We start from the raw sequence: 20989 nt of genomic DNA, 5'->3' as shown, positions 1-20989 counted from the left end.
AGGAGGGCTTTGTGCCTAGTGTCCCCACCCCCACAAATTCGGGGGTGGTATAGGGCACAGCAGGCAAGGGCCGTCGTCCCCCCACAATCCTGGGGGGGGGTTAAGGAGGCTAATTACCCCCATCATAGCCTCCAAATTACCTCATGTGGGTCGGAGAGATGTTATTGTGAGCCATCTTCCAATGCGCCCCCTAGTGGGCCCCACCGGAGTTCATCTGCTTTTAAAGGATGTGGGTCTGCTGCACAGGATAGTTTGGGCCTAAGAAAATGGCAAAATCTTGAGGCTGATCTTTCAACTGTAGCACTAAACAGCATAAATAGATCATCTCTCTTTATACTAGTATCTAAAATGGCACTGAGATTACACATAAAATCTGGGATACAAATAACAATACATAGCTGGAAATGTAGTTTTTCTCAATGTTGAATCATTTATGCTTGTCCTCAACATGCTTTTAATCTTGATTGATTCTAGAGTAAGCCATCCACAACGGGGTATGCAGGGTCAAGTCACCTGATGTGTGCTATAAAACTCTTCCTGTGATTAGACTATCCAGGCCTTTTTCTCCCTGCATATGGCCAAGGTAAATGAAGAAAGAATTGGTGATTGCAATCCTGGTGTATGCCACCTTCAAATCCATTTTCCGTCATATTGGTGTCCGCTTCTGTTAAAGAAACTCAGCACCAGCCAGACTAGCCCATATCAGCGCCACTCACCCCTAACTGGCTGGATGAGGTGCATGTCAACAGCGGCACACCAGCACATGCGGTGGACCTGTGAAAAGTGGTCACATTGTGGGAATCAATATTTGGGGGGTTTTGTGCCATAACTGGACAAAACATCATTAAATCCCTGAATCCGGCTTAACTTGCTTGGGAGATAATATGAACCTGCATTTCAAACATCTTACTGGTCTGTTCTTGTTGGCAGCTAGGCCAGTAGTAGCAAGGTATTGGAAGGAGCATTTCTGGGACCGCCTACATCTGTTTTCAAATGGACACACTACACTGCAGACCAATGCAGGGTCAATCTACAATGAACTTTTGTTTTCTGAATGAAACCAGTTTATCAAGAAGTGTTTTTCAGGGGCTAAAAATATGCAATAGATCTAGACTGTATGTGAACTTTATCAGGAAAAAACAAATACCTTAGTTAGTCTCCATTGATTCTAGAATAAAATGTTGTGTGCATGCACCAACTATAACCACAGTTTACAGTTTACCATGAACTCCTGCTCTGCATGCAACAAACCATAACTGTGGCTTAGTATTACGTACAACCTGGGATTGTGGTTTGTTTCACGCAAACAAACTATGAATGGGAAGCTTCACATCACCGTTTCTTTGATGACAACATAGCCATACAAAGAGGAATAGTTCTAATACAGATTCTGTGGGAAGGAATCTTGCTTTTTTTTACAGACCTGAGATACATTTAAGGCATCTCAAAAAGCAAGTAAGTTTGATTTTTGTTTGCATCTCCATGTGTGTTAAGTAAATGAGATACCCATATACTGCAACAGACCATAGATAGGCTTCAAATCTGAGAAATGCTCATGGAAGTGGCCTAAGTATGTCCATACATTATATATTGCTCCTTAATAGCTCAAAAAGTGTTCCATAAAACAGCTCTGATGTTTGCAGGCATACACCCAACTCCAGATAATAAACTGGCAGCATTTTGTCATAGCTGAATTTTCTGAAAACGCTAAGCAATCCTATTTAGAATGCATTACAGAAGTCCAACCTGGAGGTCACTAGGGCATGAATGACCATGACTTTGTCCAACTTTGCCAGGGAGAGGTGTAACTCGTGCACTGGACAACACTGGTAAAAGATACCCTTAGTCACTGCCATTGTGTAAGTGGAAAAGTTACCTTAGTAACCTCTGCAGCAACTCTGTGCCATACAGTTCAATCTTATGCGTGTTTTATTCAGTAAGTACCACCATGTTAAATGGAATTTACCTTCAATTTATTAAAAGGCTGCAATCAAATGTTCTTTATGAGGGTGAAAATCCCACTGATCACAGTGGGATTTACTTTAAAGTAAACCTTCCTTGGATTGGGCTGTTATTGATTTTCCCTATGAATTCTTTAGAAGTTTACTTCTGACGAAAGTTACATGGCAAGGATAGTTAAGCGCTTCTACAAGAAGAAAGGTTTGTTATTATTAACACATATTTCTAGTGTGTCAAATTCATCCCTGAGTTTAGATTGCTGCTGCAACAATATTGCCACTATACAGTTGTGGACTAGTGTAAGTATTTATTTTGGTCTTCAAATATTATTGTGCATAGTTGAGTATCATTTAAAGACAAAGTATCAGTTCTAAATGAATAAAAACAATGAAGTGGTTAAAATACTACATATTGCCTGTAAAAGAAAAAAAATAACTTAAATGCCTCCCATTTTATTTATAGAAAAAGGTATTCCAAAATCTAAAACACTTTAAATGTTGTTAAAACACGGAAACCTTTACAATAAACAGTGTCACATGACTATCCTCCTACTTGAATGTGCTCACTATAAACTTGTCGCCTAGTGAATCTGGAAGGCAAATTTTAAAACAAAATTGAAAGTAAACAGCCATCTACACATAGGAGGCTGCCTTACACTGACCAACCAGTAGTCCATCAACATCAAGTATTGCCTACACTGAATGGCAGCCGCTCTCCTGGGTTTCAGATAGTGGTACCTCCCTGTCCTACCTGGAGATGCTGGGACCTTCTACATGCAAAGCAGATGTTCTACCATTGAGCTACAAACATTTTGTTGCATATCTAAGCATTTTAAAGCATATCTACTCTGGAGCAGCTGCTCATGAGCACACTTTCAGGCAGCTTGGTAGGGAGAAGATAAAGGCCTAGCCTGAGAGCACCTGCCCCCTCCCCTCCAGTTTCAAAACTACTACTCTACAAGGCAAAAAATAAGGGTTTTGTACATATTTAGTCCGGCATTCCTTGGCCTGCTTCGGAATTTGGGAGGTGTGGCAAAAATGGCAACAAACAAAAAAATGCCAGGAGTGAAGAACAGCCAATGCATCTAGAGGAAAGCTCTGGAGAAGGAAGTGACACAGGGACACAAAACCCCTCATTTTGTGCCTGTATTGCAGAATAATTCCACACACACACCCCACACACTTTCCTAACAGGATGTAGGGAAGGTAAGCTAGCTGTAAGCGGCCTGGAAAAGGCAACACACCCACCCCTCCCCTTCCCAATGCACACAGCCTAATCTCAGCTGCATCATTTCAGCTGTTCAGCCGTCGCGGCTCTTCCCCCCCAGAAGAAAAACTTTCGAGCAACTTACCTCGAGGGAGCGAGATCAAAAAGCTGTTTTCAGCCGGAGCTGCGCGCTCTGGCCCTTCAGGCCCTGAAGGAAGAGGTTCTCTCGCTTGGGACATCTGCCAAGCTCTCTTCCTCCGAGTAAGAAAGAGCTTAAACGCCCCTCTCCTCCTCCTCCTCCTCCCGACAAGGCTAACGCAAGACCCTGAAGGAAGAAACAAATGAAGAAGTCTTTCAGATGGGCTTCGAGGCGCGCATTCTCTCACACACATATATACGTATTATCTGACTCGCTTGCAGGCAAAGGACGGGAGATGCGCCGCCGCCAAAGAGAAGCCCGAACTTTTTTTTTTTTTTGCAAAGCAACCGGGTGCGCCGGTTTCTGCTAAAATGTAACATGCGCACAAACACATATACACACTCTCTCACTCTGTTGTTTATTTTTTAACCCAAAACACCGCGCGCGAAGAAGAGGAGCCAGCCCAAAGCTTCGGGCCGAAACAAAACAAAAGCAACCTCCTTCAGCGCCTTTACCTTGGCATTTCCTCTCAAGAAATCCTGCTCTCTTCCTTCCCGGGGTTGGGAGGGAAAGAAGGAAGGAAGGAAATAGAGGAGGGGGTGGGGAGAAATAACTTTAGCAGGAGCTCTTCTCCCAGGCCAGCCGCTTCCCCAACATCTCCCCTCCCGTTCCCGCCTCTTTCTTCCGCCCCCCCCCCCGCTTCCCTTTCCTTTCCTCCGGCTGTTTAGCACCCCGCCCGCCCCCACCCACCCACCGGGGCAGAGGCTTAGCTTGGCCTCAGACGGAGCCTCCCAGCGCGGAAACTGGCGTCAGCTTCGGCCCGAGCGCGGCTCGCGCCCCTCCCGCCAAAACTGGGGCTCTCGCGCTCTCTTTCTCTTTCGCCCTCCCCACCCGCCGTCATCGTTTCCTCACGAAAACCGCCTGGCTCTTCTTTTCAGACTGGCAGCGCGGTACTTACTTAAAAAGACATTAAAAACACACACACACAAACCCGAGCCTGGCCTGGTCCCAAAGAACAACCAGCCTGAATATAGTTGTTGTTGTTGCTGTCCCTGAATGGCGTGAACATTTTTTACAAGAGGAATGCACTCCGGCGGGACCTGTTGCACCTGATGGCCTTTGGGCCTCTGATATATATATCAGAACACCTATATGGCCCAGACGTGAGAAAGATCCTCTTCAGGGCAAAACAAAAGTCCTTCTGTATACTCTACAAATGCTCTGCTTCAACACGAATCCTCTAGGCCCAGGGAAGTTTATATGGTGTCATAAGGCTCCAGCCAGGGCCAGATTTAGGTTTGATGAGGCCCTCAGCTACTGAAGGTAATGGGGCCCTTTATACGTCCAGCTGTCCTCTGTCAGCAACAAATTGTCGCTGTTTTTTGTGTTGAATATATGCTATATGGTAATTTATGGACCTAATATGTAGGTATCTAAAGCCATTTGCGCATAACAAAATATGTATTTTATCAAAGTAATTGTTGAACTTATATACAATTAAGAAGTATATTAATAGTGAAATACAGTGGTATCTCGGGTTACATATGCTTGAGGTTACAAACTCCGCTAACCCAGAAAGAGTACCTTGGGTTAGGAACTTTGCTTCAAGATGAGAACAGAAATCGTGCAGCGGCGGCAGTGGGAGGCCCCATTAGCTAAAGTGGTGCTTCAGGTTAAGAACAGTTTCAGGTTAAGAACGGACCTCCAGAACGAATTAAGTACTTCACCCGAGGTACCACTGTACAATTAAGAAGAAGTATATTTGGGACCCCCAAGCTATAGCTTGTTTAGCTTAGATGTAAATCTGGCACTGGCTCCAGTCCTAACTACACTAAATGCCATCGGATTTGATGTTTTTCTGGACTACACTTTAGGAGTACAGGTGTGTGCCCCCCATAGGAATGAACTCCTAGGGGCAGAGGGGTCTTTGGCTCTCCCCCAATAAAATATCTGAAGGGGGCCACCCCCACCCCCAAAAAGTTGATGGGCATTGCCATTCAAATTATCTGTGTGCACCATGTCATGTGATCGATTAGGCAAGGTGGGGCTTACCTGCACCCCCCACCCAATTTTTTATTCAAGTTGGCACCCCTTACCCCCCCATAGAATCATAGAAGTGTAGAGTTGGAAGGGGTCACAAGGGTCATCTAGTCCAACACCCTGTGATGCAAGGATCATTTACCCAACGTGGGACATTCTACTTGCACACAACCATGTATATGTGTAGTACAGGGAAATAAATAATTTTATTTAAATTGCAAAAAATGGCCCCAAAGGGGCAAAAACGGCCCAAAAAAGAAAACTGCAAAAATGGAATGGTACAAAAAGAGCAGGAAAGGGGCTAGCAATCCCAGCAGCCTTTGCAACTTTGATCCCATGCATCTGAAAGGAGGTTTGGAGGGAGCAATTGTAGTTGAATTTGGTGAATTTTTGGCAGAGTTTTCAGATGAGTTTTTGGAGATGGCACCTAAACACAAGGCATCGTCATCTTCCTCAGGTGCCGAGAAACCCAAGAAGCAGCAAGTGCTGCTCACGCGGGAGGAGAAACTGGAAGCGCTGGGCTGTTTACAAGACTGTATGACTGTGTGTGCTGTGGCACGGAAGTAAGGCAGGAATGAGTCCAGCATATGTGCCATCAAGATACAGAAGAAGGAAATCTGGGCAGGAGTAGCAGCGAGTGCACCAACAACTGCAAAGGTCACCAGCAATGTGTGGGACAAGGTTCTGGAGAAGACAGAGAAGGCTGGAGGACATGAACCGCAAGCGTGTCCCCATTGATGGCAACACCTTGTGCCAGAAAGCTCTCAGGCTGTTCGCAGCTTCAAGTCTGCTACTGGAGAGGGGAAACAGTGTGTGAAGGAGTTCTAAGCCAGCTCCGGTTGGCTACACCGCTTAAAGGGTCACTTCAGTTTGAAGAATATCCACACCACTGGTGAAGCTGCATTCACGGACAAGGAGGTTTCCCAAGCATACCCTGACCAGCTGAAAAGACAACAGCGTCAGCTGCCCATTACCCTGTTTCTCTGCAGAACACCTGTAGCAGTACCATCAGCTGCAAGTGAATCTGAGCCATGGCCAAGGACTTTGGGGTACCGGTCTACCCACCCCCTTGTCATTTCCACATCATCCAGTGATGAGGAAGACTAAGAGCCACCAGTGCCACCATTCATGCCAGTCTGGTAAGTGCTGCTGGGTTTTTTTAAGAGTTCCCAGAGGTTTACTGGGTATTTACAGGCTTTTTAGATGGTGTTCCCCACTGTAGTTCATTTCACGTATACACGTGGTACCTGGCAACATAACCCCTGCGTAACTGGGGAGACGCCTGTACTTGTAGTAACAGACTTCACATGCAAAGTACCCCAACAGTATCCTCTGTCTTTCCTAGAAGCCTATAATACATCACACAAATTCAAAGGTGAGGGAAATGTATTTTATTCATTATTATTGCTACCAACTTGTAGGCCTCCAGAGTTGAACCTCAGCAGTAAAATCAAATGAAGCCGCGGAAGCCTCATCGGATATTTGGGTTCCAAAGAACGTTCGCAAACCGGAACACTCACTTCCGGGTTTGCAGCATTCAGAAGCAAAACATCTGAGTACCAAGGTGTTCAGGATCCAAGTTTCTACTGTATTGCTTTGGGTCCTATTTTGTTCCCCCTCCCAGACTGTGGGGGGTGGGGGTGGGGAACGTGCACAAAAGGATTAACAGCAAATGCACCAACAGCCTCTTACCCTATGGGTTAAGCCAGGGGTTGCCAACCATCACAACTCAGCACCTGAGTATGCTATTGATATACTGTAATATGTTTATATACAGTATACCGCTTAATACAACAGTTTCTGAAATGGTTCACAAAAAGATAGCAAATGCTGTAAACAATGAAACTAAAAAGACTACAGTACCAGATGGGGAATCACAGAAAAGCAAAGGCAATTCATAGCAGCACACTTTTTAAAAAATCCTAAGATTTGGTGGAATGACTCAGTAGTCAGACCACCAAGTAAGGTACCTGTAAGGTGGTTGTAAAATTGCAAAGGTATGACCTCCGTTATCCAGACCTCAGCTACCTCCCCACCCATTATTTGGGGGTCGGAAATCAACACCTGAGCTAGGAGCAGGACTATGACAGCTAGTCCTGACTGCCCAATGTCACATGACTCACTAGGTTCTCTCCTATGGGTTAATCTTGGATATCTTTTTTAAAAGCCTATGTTAATACAGGATATACAGAAGCTCAGTTTTTTCATGTCTTATCTACTAAAAACATACTCAGCATACTTAGTGACACTGTGATCAACTCCCTCAGGATGGTAAGAGCAGCTTGGTTGGATCAGGCTAAATGCCTATCTAGTCCTAGCAAACTGTTTCAGTTCAGGCAGTTTAGTTCAGATACCCTACTTTTTCTGCAGCGAAGCAGGGGAGAATTATTATATTTGATTAGTTTTTTATGAATTTATGAATCACCTTCCACTTACTTTTCAAGGCGGTTTACAATTGACCATAATAGCAAGCTAAAATTAGAAATAAAGGCAATAGAAACAACTAAAAGGTTTTAAATCAATACAAATAAAACACCCAATGATATATATTAAAAGTCAAAACAAAACAAAAATGCATTTACTTGTTTCTGCAAAGTAAAAAATAGTGGGCACATTTCATATCTCAGTAGGGATGCATGCTGGAAGCCCTGCTCCAAATTGCTGTGGAGTGGGCTTCTGCTATCTTAGGGACTTCAAGGAGACACCCTCCTACAGAATGCAGTGACCTACTGGGGATGTAAGACAGTCTCTGCTGGAGTAAACTGGTCCTGAGCCTCACAGGGCTGATTTAAACCTTGTGGCTGCAGCATGTGTGAAGCTATAACAGGAAGATAATTAAGCCAGACTCCTCAAAACACATGTATCTGTCATGACCTGCGTGAGATTTAGACACTTATAACTGTGACTTGAGGTGAACCCTATCTTAAGAAATCACCAGAAAATGATTTTGTGGTAAGGTTTCTCACAATATGTCCCAAATACAACTTGTTCTGTTTTTCTTATTTCATGCAACTGCATTTTCAAATGTGAGGGGGGAAGTGGTATGGCAAGGCATAATTTGCATATATTTATTTATTTTCCTTACATTTATATCTCCACTTTTGGCCCCTAGTGGAAGGTAAGGCAGGCATACTTGTGTTTCTCAAGTGATCTCCCAACCAGGCATTAACCAGATCCAGACTTGATTAGTAGTAGTGGCAGAGTGGAAGCCTCATGTGCCTTCAGATCATGGCCTGCTCCATAATTTCCCCATAAAGTTGACAAATTATGAGAAAATTGAGAAAAACCTTGTCTTAAGTGTGTGGTGGTGTTTTTTTTAAAAAAAAATCTATAATCATTTATATAATCACTTAAAACAAAAATAAATCTCTAACATTATAATCAGGGATGTTTCTATACTTTGCTTACTATGCATTTGAGTCCACTGCAAAGTGCAGTACTGGTGAGACCACCCCAGCCATCTGCCATCTTAATCTGCCCAGAGGCATCTATACATATAAATTAGCACATGCAAATTTGTGTCATGGGCCCATGCCCCGAATCCTTTAAGTACCTAGCAATGCCTCCTGGTTTCTCATCAACACACAATCAGATTTGGTTTCAACTGACTGTACTATTGTGCTCTCAAAACTAATCTCCAGCTTTGCTAATGTACTGATCACAAGGCCTTACTTTCTCTGTTGTCTGTCTTTCAAGGGCTCTGTGAGGTCTAAATTGAGCTAGAGATTCAGACATGTATTCCATTTTGGTTTTTTAATTCCTAAGGGAGCATGTATTTCTCATTTACTGCCTTGTCCCTGCCTTGTCTGTAACTTGAAACCTTGAAAGCAAATTAGGTTTGTAACTTAATTAAGTGCCTATTTGAACTCATTCCTCCATCATGGTATGAAAAAATCTGAATACATGGCTGGATAAAGACCAACCTGGCATTTCTAAATAAATGTTGTAATTTATTGAACCATCTGTATTTCCATGATTTATACAGACAGAAGAAGAGTCTTGAGTTACTTGAGAAGTTGCTCGCTTTAGTTTAAACACTACCTGATTAAATTAGATAAAGGAAAAAAGAGGCCAGGAAACTCTGCATCTAACCCCTGGCATTTTCTCGCATCCTGTTTCCTACCTTACCCAACACTGGTGCCCACCAGGAAGCACACTGGTTCATTGGGGACCCCTCCAAACCAGTATGGGTTCTTCTTCTCTCTTCCATTGTGGTACACTGTGTGAGGAAGAGGTTTAAATATCCCCCTTTAGCTGAGGAATAGGCAGGGCCTTTTTTCGTTCCCTTCATGGCACACTGTAGATGAAACTAATCTCCCTGTCAGTTCATTTGCTCTGATAAACTAGAGGGGGGGAGCAGTCTTCCCTACTGTGGCATATGGAGATTTAAACCTTTCCACACCATAGTGAGGATGCTCACTCCTCAGTTGATGCGCATGAGGAAGTAAGAAAGGTCTGATTTTAATCCGCATCTCATGGTGCTTTAAACCCCACCAAGTGTGTGGTGATAGTGTTGAAAATAACTTTTCTCTGGTGATATGCATGGCCCAGCTGAGGAGAGCAGGCTTAGCAAAAGGGGGAAGAGTCAATTGGATTGTGTCTCTGTGCTAAAGTGTGTGTGATAGAAGGGGTGTATTATTGGTCCTGCTAACATTTTGAATATTGTCTACAAATGGTTTTTCACTGGGGTAATGAGACCCCTGGCTAAAATAGGTAACAAGTTTCATTTGCCTAATTTTGCTCTGTTACAATAGACCGCTGAGTCCATTGCTATTATTCAGCTCTAGTACAATATATTATTCCTGCCAACCTAGCAGTTCAAAAGCACGCCAAAGTGCAAGTAGATAAATAGGCACCGCTCTGGCGGGAAGGTAAATGGCATTTCCATTCGCTGCTCTGGTTCACCAAAAGCGGCTTAGTCATGCTGGCCACATGACCCGGAAGCTGTACGCCGGCTCCCTCGGCCAATAAAGCGAGATGAGCGCCGCAACCCCAGAGTCGGTCATGACTGGACCTAATGGTCAGGGGTCCCTTAACTTTACCTTACAATATATTATGGATATGGGCAGTGGAGAAGAACTTAATGTAGCTTTTTAACTGGCCACAACTCAGTTAAAATTAAAAATTCAGATTTAGTCCCATTAGTATAATAGCACTGGTGACTGGAATTATACCCACAATCCTAAAAAAATTTAACAAAAAGTTGCTGTTGTTGGCATCTGTTTTGAGAGGCAATGGAGTGGGGCTGTGGTGGTGTGAAGTCAAACCACGGGACAATCACATTGCCTGCTGTGGCTGCAGAAACTGTCCTGACAGCTGCGGGCATAGGGCGTTATACAAACAACAACAACAACTCATAACTGCTGCCTCTTGCATTGTTTTGCTGCATTAGCAGCGCTGAAGTGATCTTTCCAGGGCACACATCTGGGCACTGTTTATGGAGGTCTTGGGCTGCCCAGGCAACAAGACCCCACCTCTTGGCCTTGCTGGTGTTGCCCAAAGGAAAGTAGAGCAATACATTTGGCAGCAGCTTGGCTGTAGGAGTTGCCGGGATGAGGTGTACAAGACATCATCCAACCGTTTTAGGGACTCCCCACTGGATTTTTGTAGGGTTTACTCCTTAGCCTTTTCCTCTCTTGAAGATGCCCCTCAAGGCAGCAAGTAATAGGAAGTAAATCCTATTGAATTCACACACATCTGTATCCTGTATAGAAAGGGAAGTGATCACAGTAAAAAGCAGACAAACTGACACAACAAAAATCAGCTAGTACAGTGGTACCTTGGGTTAAGAACTTAATTCATTCTGGAGATCCGTTCTTAATCTGAAACTGTTCTTAACCTGAGGTACCACTTTAGCTAATAGGGGCTTCGGCCACCGCCGTGCAATTTCTGTTCTCATCCTGAAGCAAAGTTCTTAACCCTAGGTACTGTTTCTTGGTTAGCGGAGTCTGTAACCTGAAGCATCTGTAACCTGAAGCGTCTGCAACCTGAGGTACCACTGTACTCTAAACAAACATATTTGAAAATTCAGTAATACTAAAGAAATTAAAGGTAAAGGTACCCCTGACTGTCAGGTCCAGTCACGGACGACTCTGGGGTTGTACGCTCATCTTGTCTACAGACAGCTTCCGTGGCCAGCATGACTAAGCTGCTTCTGGCGAACCAGAGCAGCGCATTGAAACGCTGTTTACCTTCCCGCCGGAGCGGTACCTATTTATCTACTTGCACTTTGACGTGCTTTCGAACTGCTAGGTTGGCAGGAGCAGGGACTGAGCAACAGGAGCTCACCTCATTGTGGGGATTTGAGCCGCTGACCTTCTGATCGGCAAGCCCTAGGCTTCGTGGTTTAGACCACAGCGCCACCCGCATCCCACTAAAGAAATTACCTTGTGGCAATTAGAATATTGACACCGTAATATCTTTCCAGAAACAAAATTCAGAAGGCATGGCCTAAATCCGAGGGAGAATTCCAAGTATGAATAATGCTTAGCTATCTAAACAGCACCATCACAGATTACATACTATTTTTTATTTTTTTAAGAAAGCTCTTTAGAAACATGTTCAAAGAATTTCTGAATAACCGTTGTTTATAAGTAGATTTCCAGCAAAGTAGATTGAATAGCAACAGCATGAAATTGCTAGTGGAGGAGGAAGCATATGAGGAAAGTACCAATCACCATCAGCAAACAGTAATATCAGCAGTACAAAAAATGCTATCAGATGCACAGAGTAAACAAACTGAATAAATGGAAACAATTTTATCACACTAGTGTATTTCAATTACAGTAATTTTAGATGTTATTTGTACACATAATAGGTAAAATACAACTGGGAGGAAAAATGAGATTTTCGAGATTATGGTATTTCTTTCATTTTGGTAAGCAAGAGGTGTTTCAGCCCAGTGTCGGTTGAAATCTCTATTTTACATGCATTTGTAGAGAGTTGCAAGCTCCCATAAAATTGCATTGAATTTACTCAGTGGTGTTAAGAGTAATAAAAGTGCCAGAGTCAAAGCACAACAATAATTTCTAAACAAAAGAATACCTTTCTAACCTTTCCTAAAACAGTAAATATATCTTTTTTTAAAATGTTATGCAAATAGTGAATAATATACTAAAAAGGAATACTATGTAGTATATTACCCTGGACAACAGCTAAAGGGAGCCATAAACATTTAGTCAATATTATTCTTAATAGGCATTCATAGCATCAATCATAATAGTTCCTTTTGAGGTGTAACAGTGTGCTATGCATTCTGCATTATAGATTCATAATATAATATAGAATGGTCTTAGTTACATATTGTGTACTGTTCCTAATACATATTCAGAGCATATCTTGTAACAGCTCCTTTGGAGCTATTAACATGTATGCCATGAATGTGTATTAAAAGCAGACTGCGTTTGCATATTATGAGTCTATAATATTGAATCCACAGTAAAAATACATATTATTTTAAAATGGTTACTATACATACACACAGAACCTGTTCACTCATGCTTTACCATATGCTTCTACCATTTTGAGAGGCTGAGTTTCATGCTGCCTGAGCATTTCAAAATGGGGAAGGGAATTCAATGGGACATGATTTCCTCCCTTAAATATTTGTAAAACATTCTCTGTCTAATTTATACACATTCCCCTAACATACAAGATCTGGAACAATGAGTTTTTAAAGCTGGATTCAGCAATAATATTAATTCAGGAATTTGGTGGGAGAACTTCCAGAACCATCACTCACCACCTTCAAGCAGATTTTATGTTCTGTTGCCATGCTGTGGCACTCCCTGAAAACCCAATGGTGTCCACCCACTCTTGCCATCAAGCAAGACTGACTTGGCTGGGCAGGGTCAAGCAGGTATACCTGTACCTGACTGGGAACCTCAGAGTATAGGTCCACCTAATATGGATGAATATGGAGAGTTGCCATAAACTTGGTCACTCATTTTCCAGTTGGTTTAGAGAAAAGACAACAGCAGCACTGAAGGGCCAAACAAACCCCAGCACCCACTGCGCAGGGTACTGGCAGGAGTCAGGAACAGAAAGGATTGAAACAACTTTGCCCTGCCTCACACTAGCCAGAATCAGCTTTGGAAGTAACAGTGATGCTCAGCAAAAAAAGGACCAGAAGTACCTTGTTCTGGTCCTTCCACAATTCTGTTGCATGCAAAATAAAACTTGTGCATCTCCCCAACCTGGACAAATCATCTGCCCTCCCTGTTCAGTCCACAACACTATCATGCCACTGTAAAACTTGAAATAAGCAGGGAACAAATGAAAAATTGTGATTGGTGAACAGTGAAAAGTACTTCATCTGAAAGCATTTAATAATCTTGATATCACTTCAGAGGCACTAGATGAAGTGCATTCTAAAATGAACTCATGTAATTAATGGCAACGTGCCAAAATCCCCAGAATCAAACGTTTATAAACCTGTAAGTAAATATGCTTCACTGTCTGGAGAATTAAAAGATTATAATATAGTAACTAGACTCAGAAAGGTGCCTAATGAGAGGTAATCCTACCCAACAGAATCTTCATGTTACTGGCACCACTATTTATCAGTATTACGGGGGAAGAAATCATGAACTTTTAGCATTCTCACTTTATAAAAGAAATTGTTACCATTATAGTTTAGTGGATTGGGTTATTACATTGTACAAATTCCCTCATTTCTTTCCCTTTCTGTTTCCAATATATTTTATACCTACAATTTTAAAGTATTAGTTTAAATGCTCTAAAACTTACAATTTTAAAAGAATAATTTTACTTAACATTATCTGATGTTAGGAAGCCAGAGAAGCAAAATTATGTGATGTTATATAAAATTACTGTTTTGAGGATTTTTATTTATTTATACACACACACACACACACACACACACACACACACACACACTACAATCTCTTTTTAAAAGGGTGTTATTTTCTCTTCACTCATTTTGAAATGGTTTAACTGACACCAATTTGTTCTTCCCCATAGTTTCTTGAAGCTTATGTCCACATACAGTGGTGCCTTGCAAGACGAAATTAATTCGTTCCGCGAGTTTTTTCGTCTTGCGGTTTTTTTCGTCTTGCAAAGCATGGTTTCGGAAAAGTTTTGGAAAAGCTTCAAAAATCACCAAAGTCTTCAAAAACCTCAAAAAAGGCTACCACACCGTGTGCTATGAGTTGTTCCTCGAAGTCAAGTCGCAACTGTATTAACGGTTTTAAGAAAAAGGAAACAAACTTGCAAGACGTTTCCGTCTTGCGAAGCAAGCCCATAGGGAAAATCGTCTTGCGAAGCAACTCAAAAAACCAAAAACCCTTTCGTCTTGCAAGTTTTCCGTCTTGCGACGCATTCGTCTTGCGAGGTACCACTGTACCTGTACAATGCTGGCACCTTAGAAATTAGTTAATAATCCTTAAACAAATTACATTGTTATTACAATTTGGTGCAATCCTCTTAGGCACAGGTCAGAATACCAAAGTCAGTTTACATGAGCTTGTGAGATTGCAACTTTGCTGCATGAGCCTAATCTGAAGCATTGGCCATGGTCAACTGATTTTCTAGTAACCATTTGGTTTGGCATTTGGAGTTCATCATTATTCCAGGATGGAAGTTGTGTCATGTTGGTTATGACAGCCGGAATATATGTGAGAACAAGGTTTTAATAACTTTAGCTCTTAAAAGAAAGTATTATTAAGTGTATAAAAAACTTCATCTGCCTTTCTTTTTTCCGGCAGTTAGAGATTTCTCTCACCTTTATTTCCATAAGAGCAGCAGCTTCAAAGGCTGTGCCCACCTGGAAAGCAACTGCTGCTTCTTTAACTGTCTGTCATTTTAACTGAGGCTGTAGAGTGGGGCTGAGGAATCTGCAACATTCCAGATGTTGTTGGACTCCATCAACCCCAGTGAGCATGGCCAATAGCCAGAGATAATGGAAATTGTATCCGAACAACATCGGGAGGGCGCTACAGGTTCCCTACCCCTGCTGTAAGTATTGCAGACGACTTCATGGGTATTGCCAAGATATGGAGATGATCTGCTTTTTCCTTAGATTTTAACTGTGAACAATTTTACCTGAAGTGCCACCTCTGGTCTTTGATGTCATTTTTTGGTGCAGCTAAGATATTTCACTTTGCAGGCTTCGTATTAGTCTTCTGTTTTTATTCATTCACTGTATATTTTCCCTTTTTTCTTCCACCAATCAGCTCCAGGTGGCATACACCGCTCTTCTCCATTTTTTTTTGTATCTCTTCTTTATCTATTTCCCCCCTCCCTTCTCTCTTTTCTTCTGGCCTGCCCTGCTCCCCCCCCCCTTCTCTTAAAACTTAAGGCTAAGTTACATTCTCCTGCTTTGTTTACAAAGCATAAATATGCCCATAAATGAAGAGGAGAAACTTACAAAAAGTGATTGATCATATAAAACATTTATTATCTTCTAACTTATTGTCTTCATTTTGTCTGCCATATTAGGGGAAGCACAAAACAATAAACAAAGTTATTAATATGACAGGCCCTCATATACTTCAGAAAGAAAACAAGGAATATAAGGAAACTCATTAAAAGAAAATGAAAAATGCAATTTGCAATAAGATTTGTACTGAATATAACATTAACTCCTCCCATATATGTAGATAGGTAGATAGATAAATTAGGTCGTGAAAATTGAAACTGAAAGTTTATCTCAAAATATAGCCTTGAAGTAATTTTCACTCTGATTTTTCACCTCCCCACACTGATTAGTAAAAATGAGGGTAATTCAAATTAGAAACTCAGTGCTTATAAGAGATTCCTGACAACTACAGTGGTACCTCGGGTTACATACGCTTCAGGTTACTTACGCTTCAGGTTACAGACTCTGCTAACCCAGAAATATTACCTCAGGTTAAGAACTTTGCTTCAGGATGAGAACAGAAATCGTGCAGCGGCGGTGCAGCGGCAGCATGAGACCCCATTAGCTAAAGTGGTGCTTCAGGTTATGAACGGACCTCCGGAACGAATTAAGTACTTAAGCTGAGGTACCACTGTATATATACATGTATGTATATATGTATCAGGATGAAGCCTTTGAAACTTTGAGGGGTGAAAGGTGTGTGTGTGTGTGTGTGTGTGTGTGTGTGTATCTTTTTTTAATAAAAGAGTTACTTTTAAGACCCTGGTTCAACCATAGCACTAATGTCTTATAAATCCAAAAACATAAAGAACCCAAAGGATTGTGAGAAAAACCTTGCAGCTGTCATAAATGGAAGTCATAATCTCTTTTTCTCTGAAACATTTTATGAGAAGAAACTAGGCAGTGGACTGTTCTGATGATACTAAAAGGACTGGTCATTATTATTAGCATTCTCTGAGGACAAAAGATGATTCTAATCAATATATGTAATATTCTGTAGAAAGGAATAACAGTGGGCAGTAGGCACACACATATAGAGCCAGCATGGTGTGATAGGGAGACCTGGGTTCAAATCTCTTACTCCATGAAATTCACTGGTTGCGAAAATAAAATGGAGGGGAGAGAATATAGCGGGTTTCTTGGGATAAAGGTGTATTACTAATAAGTAGTAATGCATTCAGGTCTCATATGAAAATGTGCCGTCAGTTGAGTATTCTTTTCTGTTTTGCCTTAATTTTGTGAATACTGTAGAACCTGGGAGTATGGCTCTTGAACACCGTGGGATTTGCTTTTGAATAGACATGTGTAGAATTGCACTTGGCTATTCACTTTTTCAAGGGTTTAAACTATTTGTTTTATTGGTTTATGATGACATTCTTCAGTAATTTGGGAGCATAAATGATTGTTATGGGGAACACATGGCTGTATATTCCTAAAAAGGTCTATATGGACATCCAGTTATAGGTATACTCGCCTTCAAGTACTGCCATATTGATGAAGAAAAGTGTGAATCTGTTATGCATTTTCAAATATAATAGAACATATTTTATCAGTTAGAATAACAAATGAGACTTGTAGCATCAAGACAGTAACTTCAAAAGAAAAACAGCGAGGAAATTGAAGCTCTTGCAGTGCTTGCCTGTTTCTCACAGGCATCTGATCAGCCACTATGAGGCTGTGTTCACATTACCATCTTACAACACAGTTTTGTTTTGTTTTTTCTCAATTCAGATTGAAGCTGGTTTGGGGGAAAACACATGAAAAGGCAGTATTTCATGAGAAACAAGAGGATAGGTACAGGATAGGTATGGATTATGGTTTATGCTATGTGTATACCACTTCCCAAACCAGTGGTGGGAGTGCACCAGTGGGTAGAGTAAAGAGGAATGTGCGCACAGTCTGGGAACAGGATACTGGACTTCCCTCATCTAGAATGCTGTATTGCTTATTGAAGTGAAAGGTTCTGCTACTGTATGTACCTCAAAAGACAATACAGGGAATTCTATTTGGATTCACTTGAAAATTGTGCATTAGTGGGGAGAAAGAAGTTATGAATGACTCATGCTTTCTATTTTATTATGTTTCCAGGCATTGCTGCCTAGTTCCAAATCAGTTCAAATAAAATACACATTTCTGTTTTGAAAAATATATCAATCACCATAAGTCTCCAGAATAAGCTGAGAGTATGCATGTGTGTGATTGTATATACAGTGGTACCTTGGTTCTCGAACTTAATCCATTCTGGGAGTACGTTCAACACCCGAAACTGTTCGAAAACCAAGGCACGGCTTCCGATTGGCTTCAGGAGCTTCCTGCACTCAAGCAGAAGCCACGTCAGATGTTCAGCTTCCAAAAAAAGTTCGCAAACTGGAACACTTACTTCCAGGTTTGTGGCGTTTGGGAGCCGATTTGTTTGACAACTAAGCTGTTCGAGAACCAAGGTAGCACTGTATGTATGCGTATGTGTGGGTATGTAAATGTGTGAGTGTATATGTGTGTGTGTACGTGTACACACACACACACACATTGCCATCGCATCTGGCTCATTTTTCTTATGATCTACCAGAGTTCATATAAAATGTGTAATATCTCTAAAACTTTGATTAAGGGATAATGCTCATGGTGGAGAGAAATATATGAGGCAATTTATGGCGTTCGAGAGTGATTAAATGCTGAAGTAGAGCTCAGGCATTTGGTAATTGCAGAAGCTGTTTATTGCTCAAATATTCCAGCCCCATGAACATTAATGCCTGTGAAACAACAAGGCAGAAGCAGGATTCACAAACAAAATGAAGAATATCTCATTTTCTCAGTATATTTGAAAAAAAAATTAAATATACAGCTGTTTGCTGACTTATCCCACTAATTTTTACTCAGAAAAGCTTAGACAAAACCTTTCTCAAAGAGCTTTAGTCCTTCTGGTTTCAAGATGATGCAAAGTTTGTATTATTTGTGTATTATTCAGCATGTATATAGTGATTTCCAAATTATATGTTAATCAACTCTTTATATGCTGGCTGTTTGCTGTAATAAACATTGATTGATTGATTGATTGATTGATTGATTGACTCTTCCATTTATCTATTAAGAACAGTTCAAAAATCTCACGGTGGCAAGCGTGGCTTTTGAAAGTTCTCCAAAAATATAAAACAATTAGGCAATAGCTCTAGATTTGTAGGAAGTATCGAACCACAATCCCCCACCATGATAATGCAACAATTGCTTTGAATGTTGAGAGACTTGTGCTTCAGCCAAAAAACCAACAATAGCATGTCCTTCTGAAATGACAATATGCCAAAATATGTGCCTTAATTGTTGGTTCTAAGATGAGAAAAATACTCAAGCAATTTGTTTGCAAAGTTGATGACAACCTATCACAGTAAACAGAGGATGGCTCACTCTCCTAGTTGAAATAGTTGAGATTCAGTAGGGCACTTCACAGAAATAAATAGTGAAAGAGAAAACAAAATAGTGAAAGAGAATCCAATCAGGATTCTGCGCAAAAGGGAAGAATACAGACAACTAACAAGTGTCCTGAAGAGAAATACAATACAGTATAAATGGGAATTCCCAGAAGGGATTTCCTTTTTTTACAAGAACAAAAGGTTCAAATTGACAGACATACAAGAAGTGGAAAAGTTTCTGAGAAGATATGAAAAGGATCTTGGAAAAGAAGAAGAAAGACTTAGAGGAGGAGAGATGGGCATAGAAGAGAGGAGGGGAAGAGGGGGGAAAGAGGCTGAGGGGACGGAGAGGAGGGGAAGAGAGGCGGAGGAAGAAGCAGAAGAGGTGGAATCGGGGGCGGAGGAGGAGGGGGAAGACGAGAAAACCATTGGAAATAGAAGTACTAGAATTTAAATCAGAAATTAGGATAAAGCGTACGTAAGTTAAATATTGAAATGACTCTTAAGTTGCTGTCTTGGAATGTGAACGGTCTCAATGAAAAGTCTAAGAGGAATAAATTTGAGAAAATTGTAAAGAAAAAAAAATATTGATGTGATTTGTTGCCAAGAAACATGTCGCCAAAAAACACAAACATATTTTAATAAATAAAAAGTTGGGAATAGAGTTTATCAATTCAGATTCTAAGAAAAAAAGAGGGGTAGTAATTTATGTGAAGGAGAAATTAGAACCAAAATTAGTATGCAAGGACAAGGAAGGAAGAATCCTAGGAGTACAAATCAGGGAGAAAAACTCAATGTGGTAACGGTCTATGCGCCAAATACAAACAAAACAGAGTTTTTTAAAGAAATTGGAACAAGCTTTACTGGATCTAGAGAATAATAAACTGGTTTTACTTGGAGATCTAAATGGAGTGCCAACACCAGAATTAGACAGAAGCTCAAAAAGGAAGAATTTAAATCAAGGGAAACTTCCAAGATCATTTAATGACCTCGAGGAAAATTTAGATTTAATAGACATATGGAGACATAAAAACCCCACGATAAAACAATTCATCCACTTTTCAGAGCCACATCAGAGTTGGAGCAGGCTGGATCAGATTTGGATCTCAAGAGAATTAACAGTAAGAGTGTTGAAAGGCGAGATACAACCCAGAACACTATCTGACCATAGTTCAATAATGTTACATCTAAAATGGGAGACCCAGGGTATATATAGATGGAGAATGAACGATTATTTACTTGAAAAAGAGGAAGTGATTGAAAAGGCTAAAACCACCTTGAAAGATTACTTTGATCTAAACATTAATAAAGAAACAAATATGGATATAGTCTGGGATGCTAGTAAGGCAGTGCTAAGAGGTTTTTTGATACAACAAAATAGTTATAGAAAAAAAGGTGAGAGAACAAAAAAAAGAAGAGTTAATTACCCTACTAAGAGAATGTGAAAAGAACCTGATAGAGAAACTGAATGATGAAAGTAATAAGCAATTGTATAAGATGTTACAAACACAATATTCAATATTAATAAATCAAGAGGTGGAATGGGGAATTAAGTTAATGAAACAAAAAATTTTCGAGTCTGCAAACAAAACTGGAAAATTCCTGGCGTGGCAATTAAGAAAAAGGAAAAAACAAAATGTGATCAATAAAGTAAAAGTAGAAGAACAAGTCCTGGAGTATCCTAATGAAATAAAAAAGAGCTTCCTTAAATTCTATGAAAATTTATATAAAAGAGAAGAAGAAGATGTAATAGAAATAGGAAAATATCTAGAAGAAAACAGAATCAACAGTATATCGGAGGAGGAAAGAAATCTATTAAATAAACCCATAAGAGTAGAGGAAATTCAGGAGGCGATAAAGAAG

General features: G+C 40.8%; 1 protein-coding gene and 1 long non-coding RNA gene across 3 annotated transcripts in view; one reads left to right on the top strand and one right to left on the bottom strand.

Annotated features, from left to right (window-relative positions):
* The window catches only part of MDFIC (MyoD family inhibitor domain containing), a 43305-nt gene extending 39318 nt beyond the window's left edge, over nucleotides 1-3987 (bottom strand). The window contains exons 1-2 of the mRNA XM_081211836.1: nucleotides 3820-3987; nucleotides 3311-3490 (exon numbers count right to left, since the gene is read on the bottom strand). Coding sequence (XP_081067962.1) covers nucleotides 3311-3404 — 94 coding nt within the window. The 5' untranslated portion in view covers nucleotides 3405-3490; nucleotides 3820-3987. The remainder of the gene's footprint in view (nucleotides 1-3310; nucleotides 3491-3819) is intronic.
* Nucleotides 3988-4063: 76 nt separating this feature from the next.
* LOC308596673 overlaps nucleotides 4064-20989 on the top strand; it is a 121756-nt gene continuing 104830 nt past the window's right edge. For both annotated transcript variants that reach the window (XR_014012638.1, XR_014012639.1), the window contains exons 1-2: nucleotides 4064-4627; nucleotides 5802-6483. This is a non-coding gene — a long non-coding RNA (uncharacterized lncRNA). The remainder of the gene's footprint in view (nucleotides 4628-5801; nucleotides 6484-20989) is intronic.

This window comes from Podarcis bocagei (genome assembly GCF_964188305.1).
Source record: "Podarcis bocagei genome assembly, chromosome: 10".
NCBI lineage: Eukaryota > Metazoa > Chordata > Lepidosauria > Squamata > Lacertidae > Podarcis > Podarcis bocagei.
The sequence above is the reverse complement of the archived record's forward strand: the minus strand, read 5'-3'. Positions and strand labels throughout refer to the sequence as shown.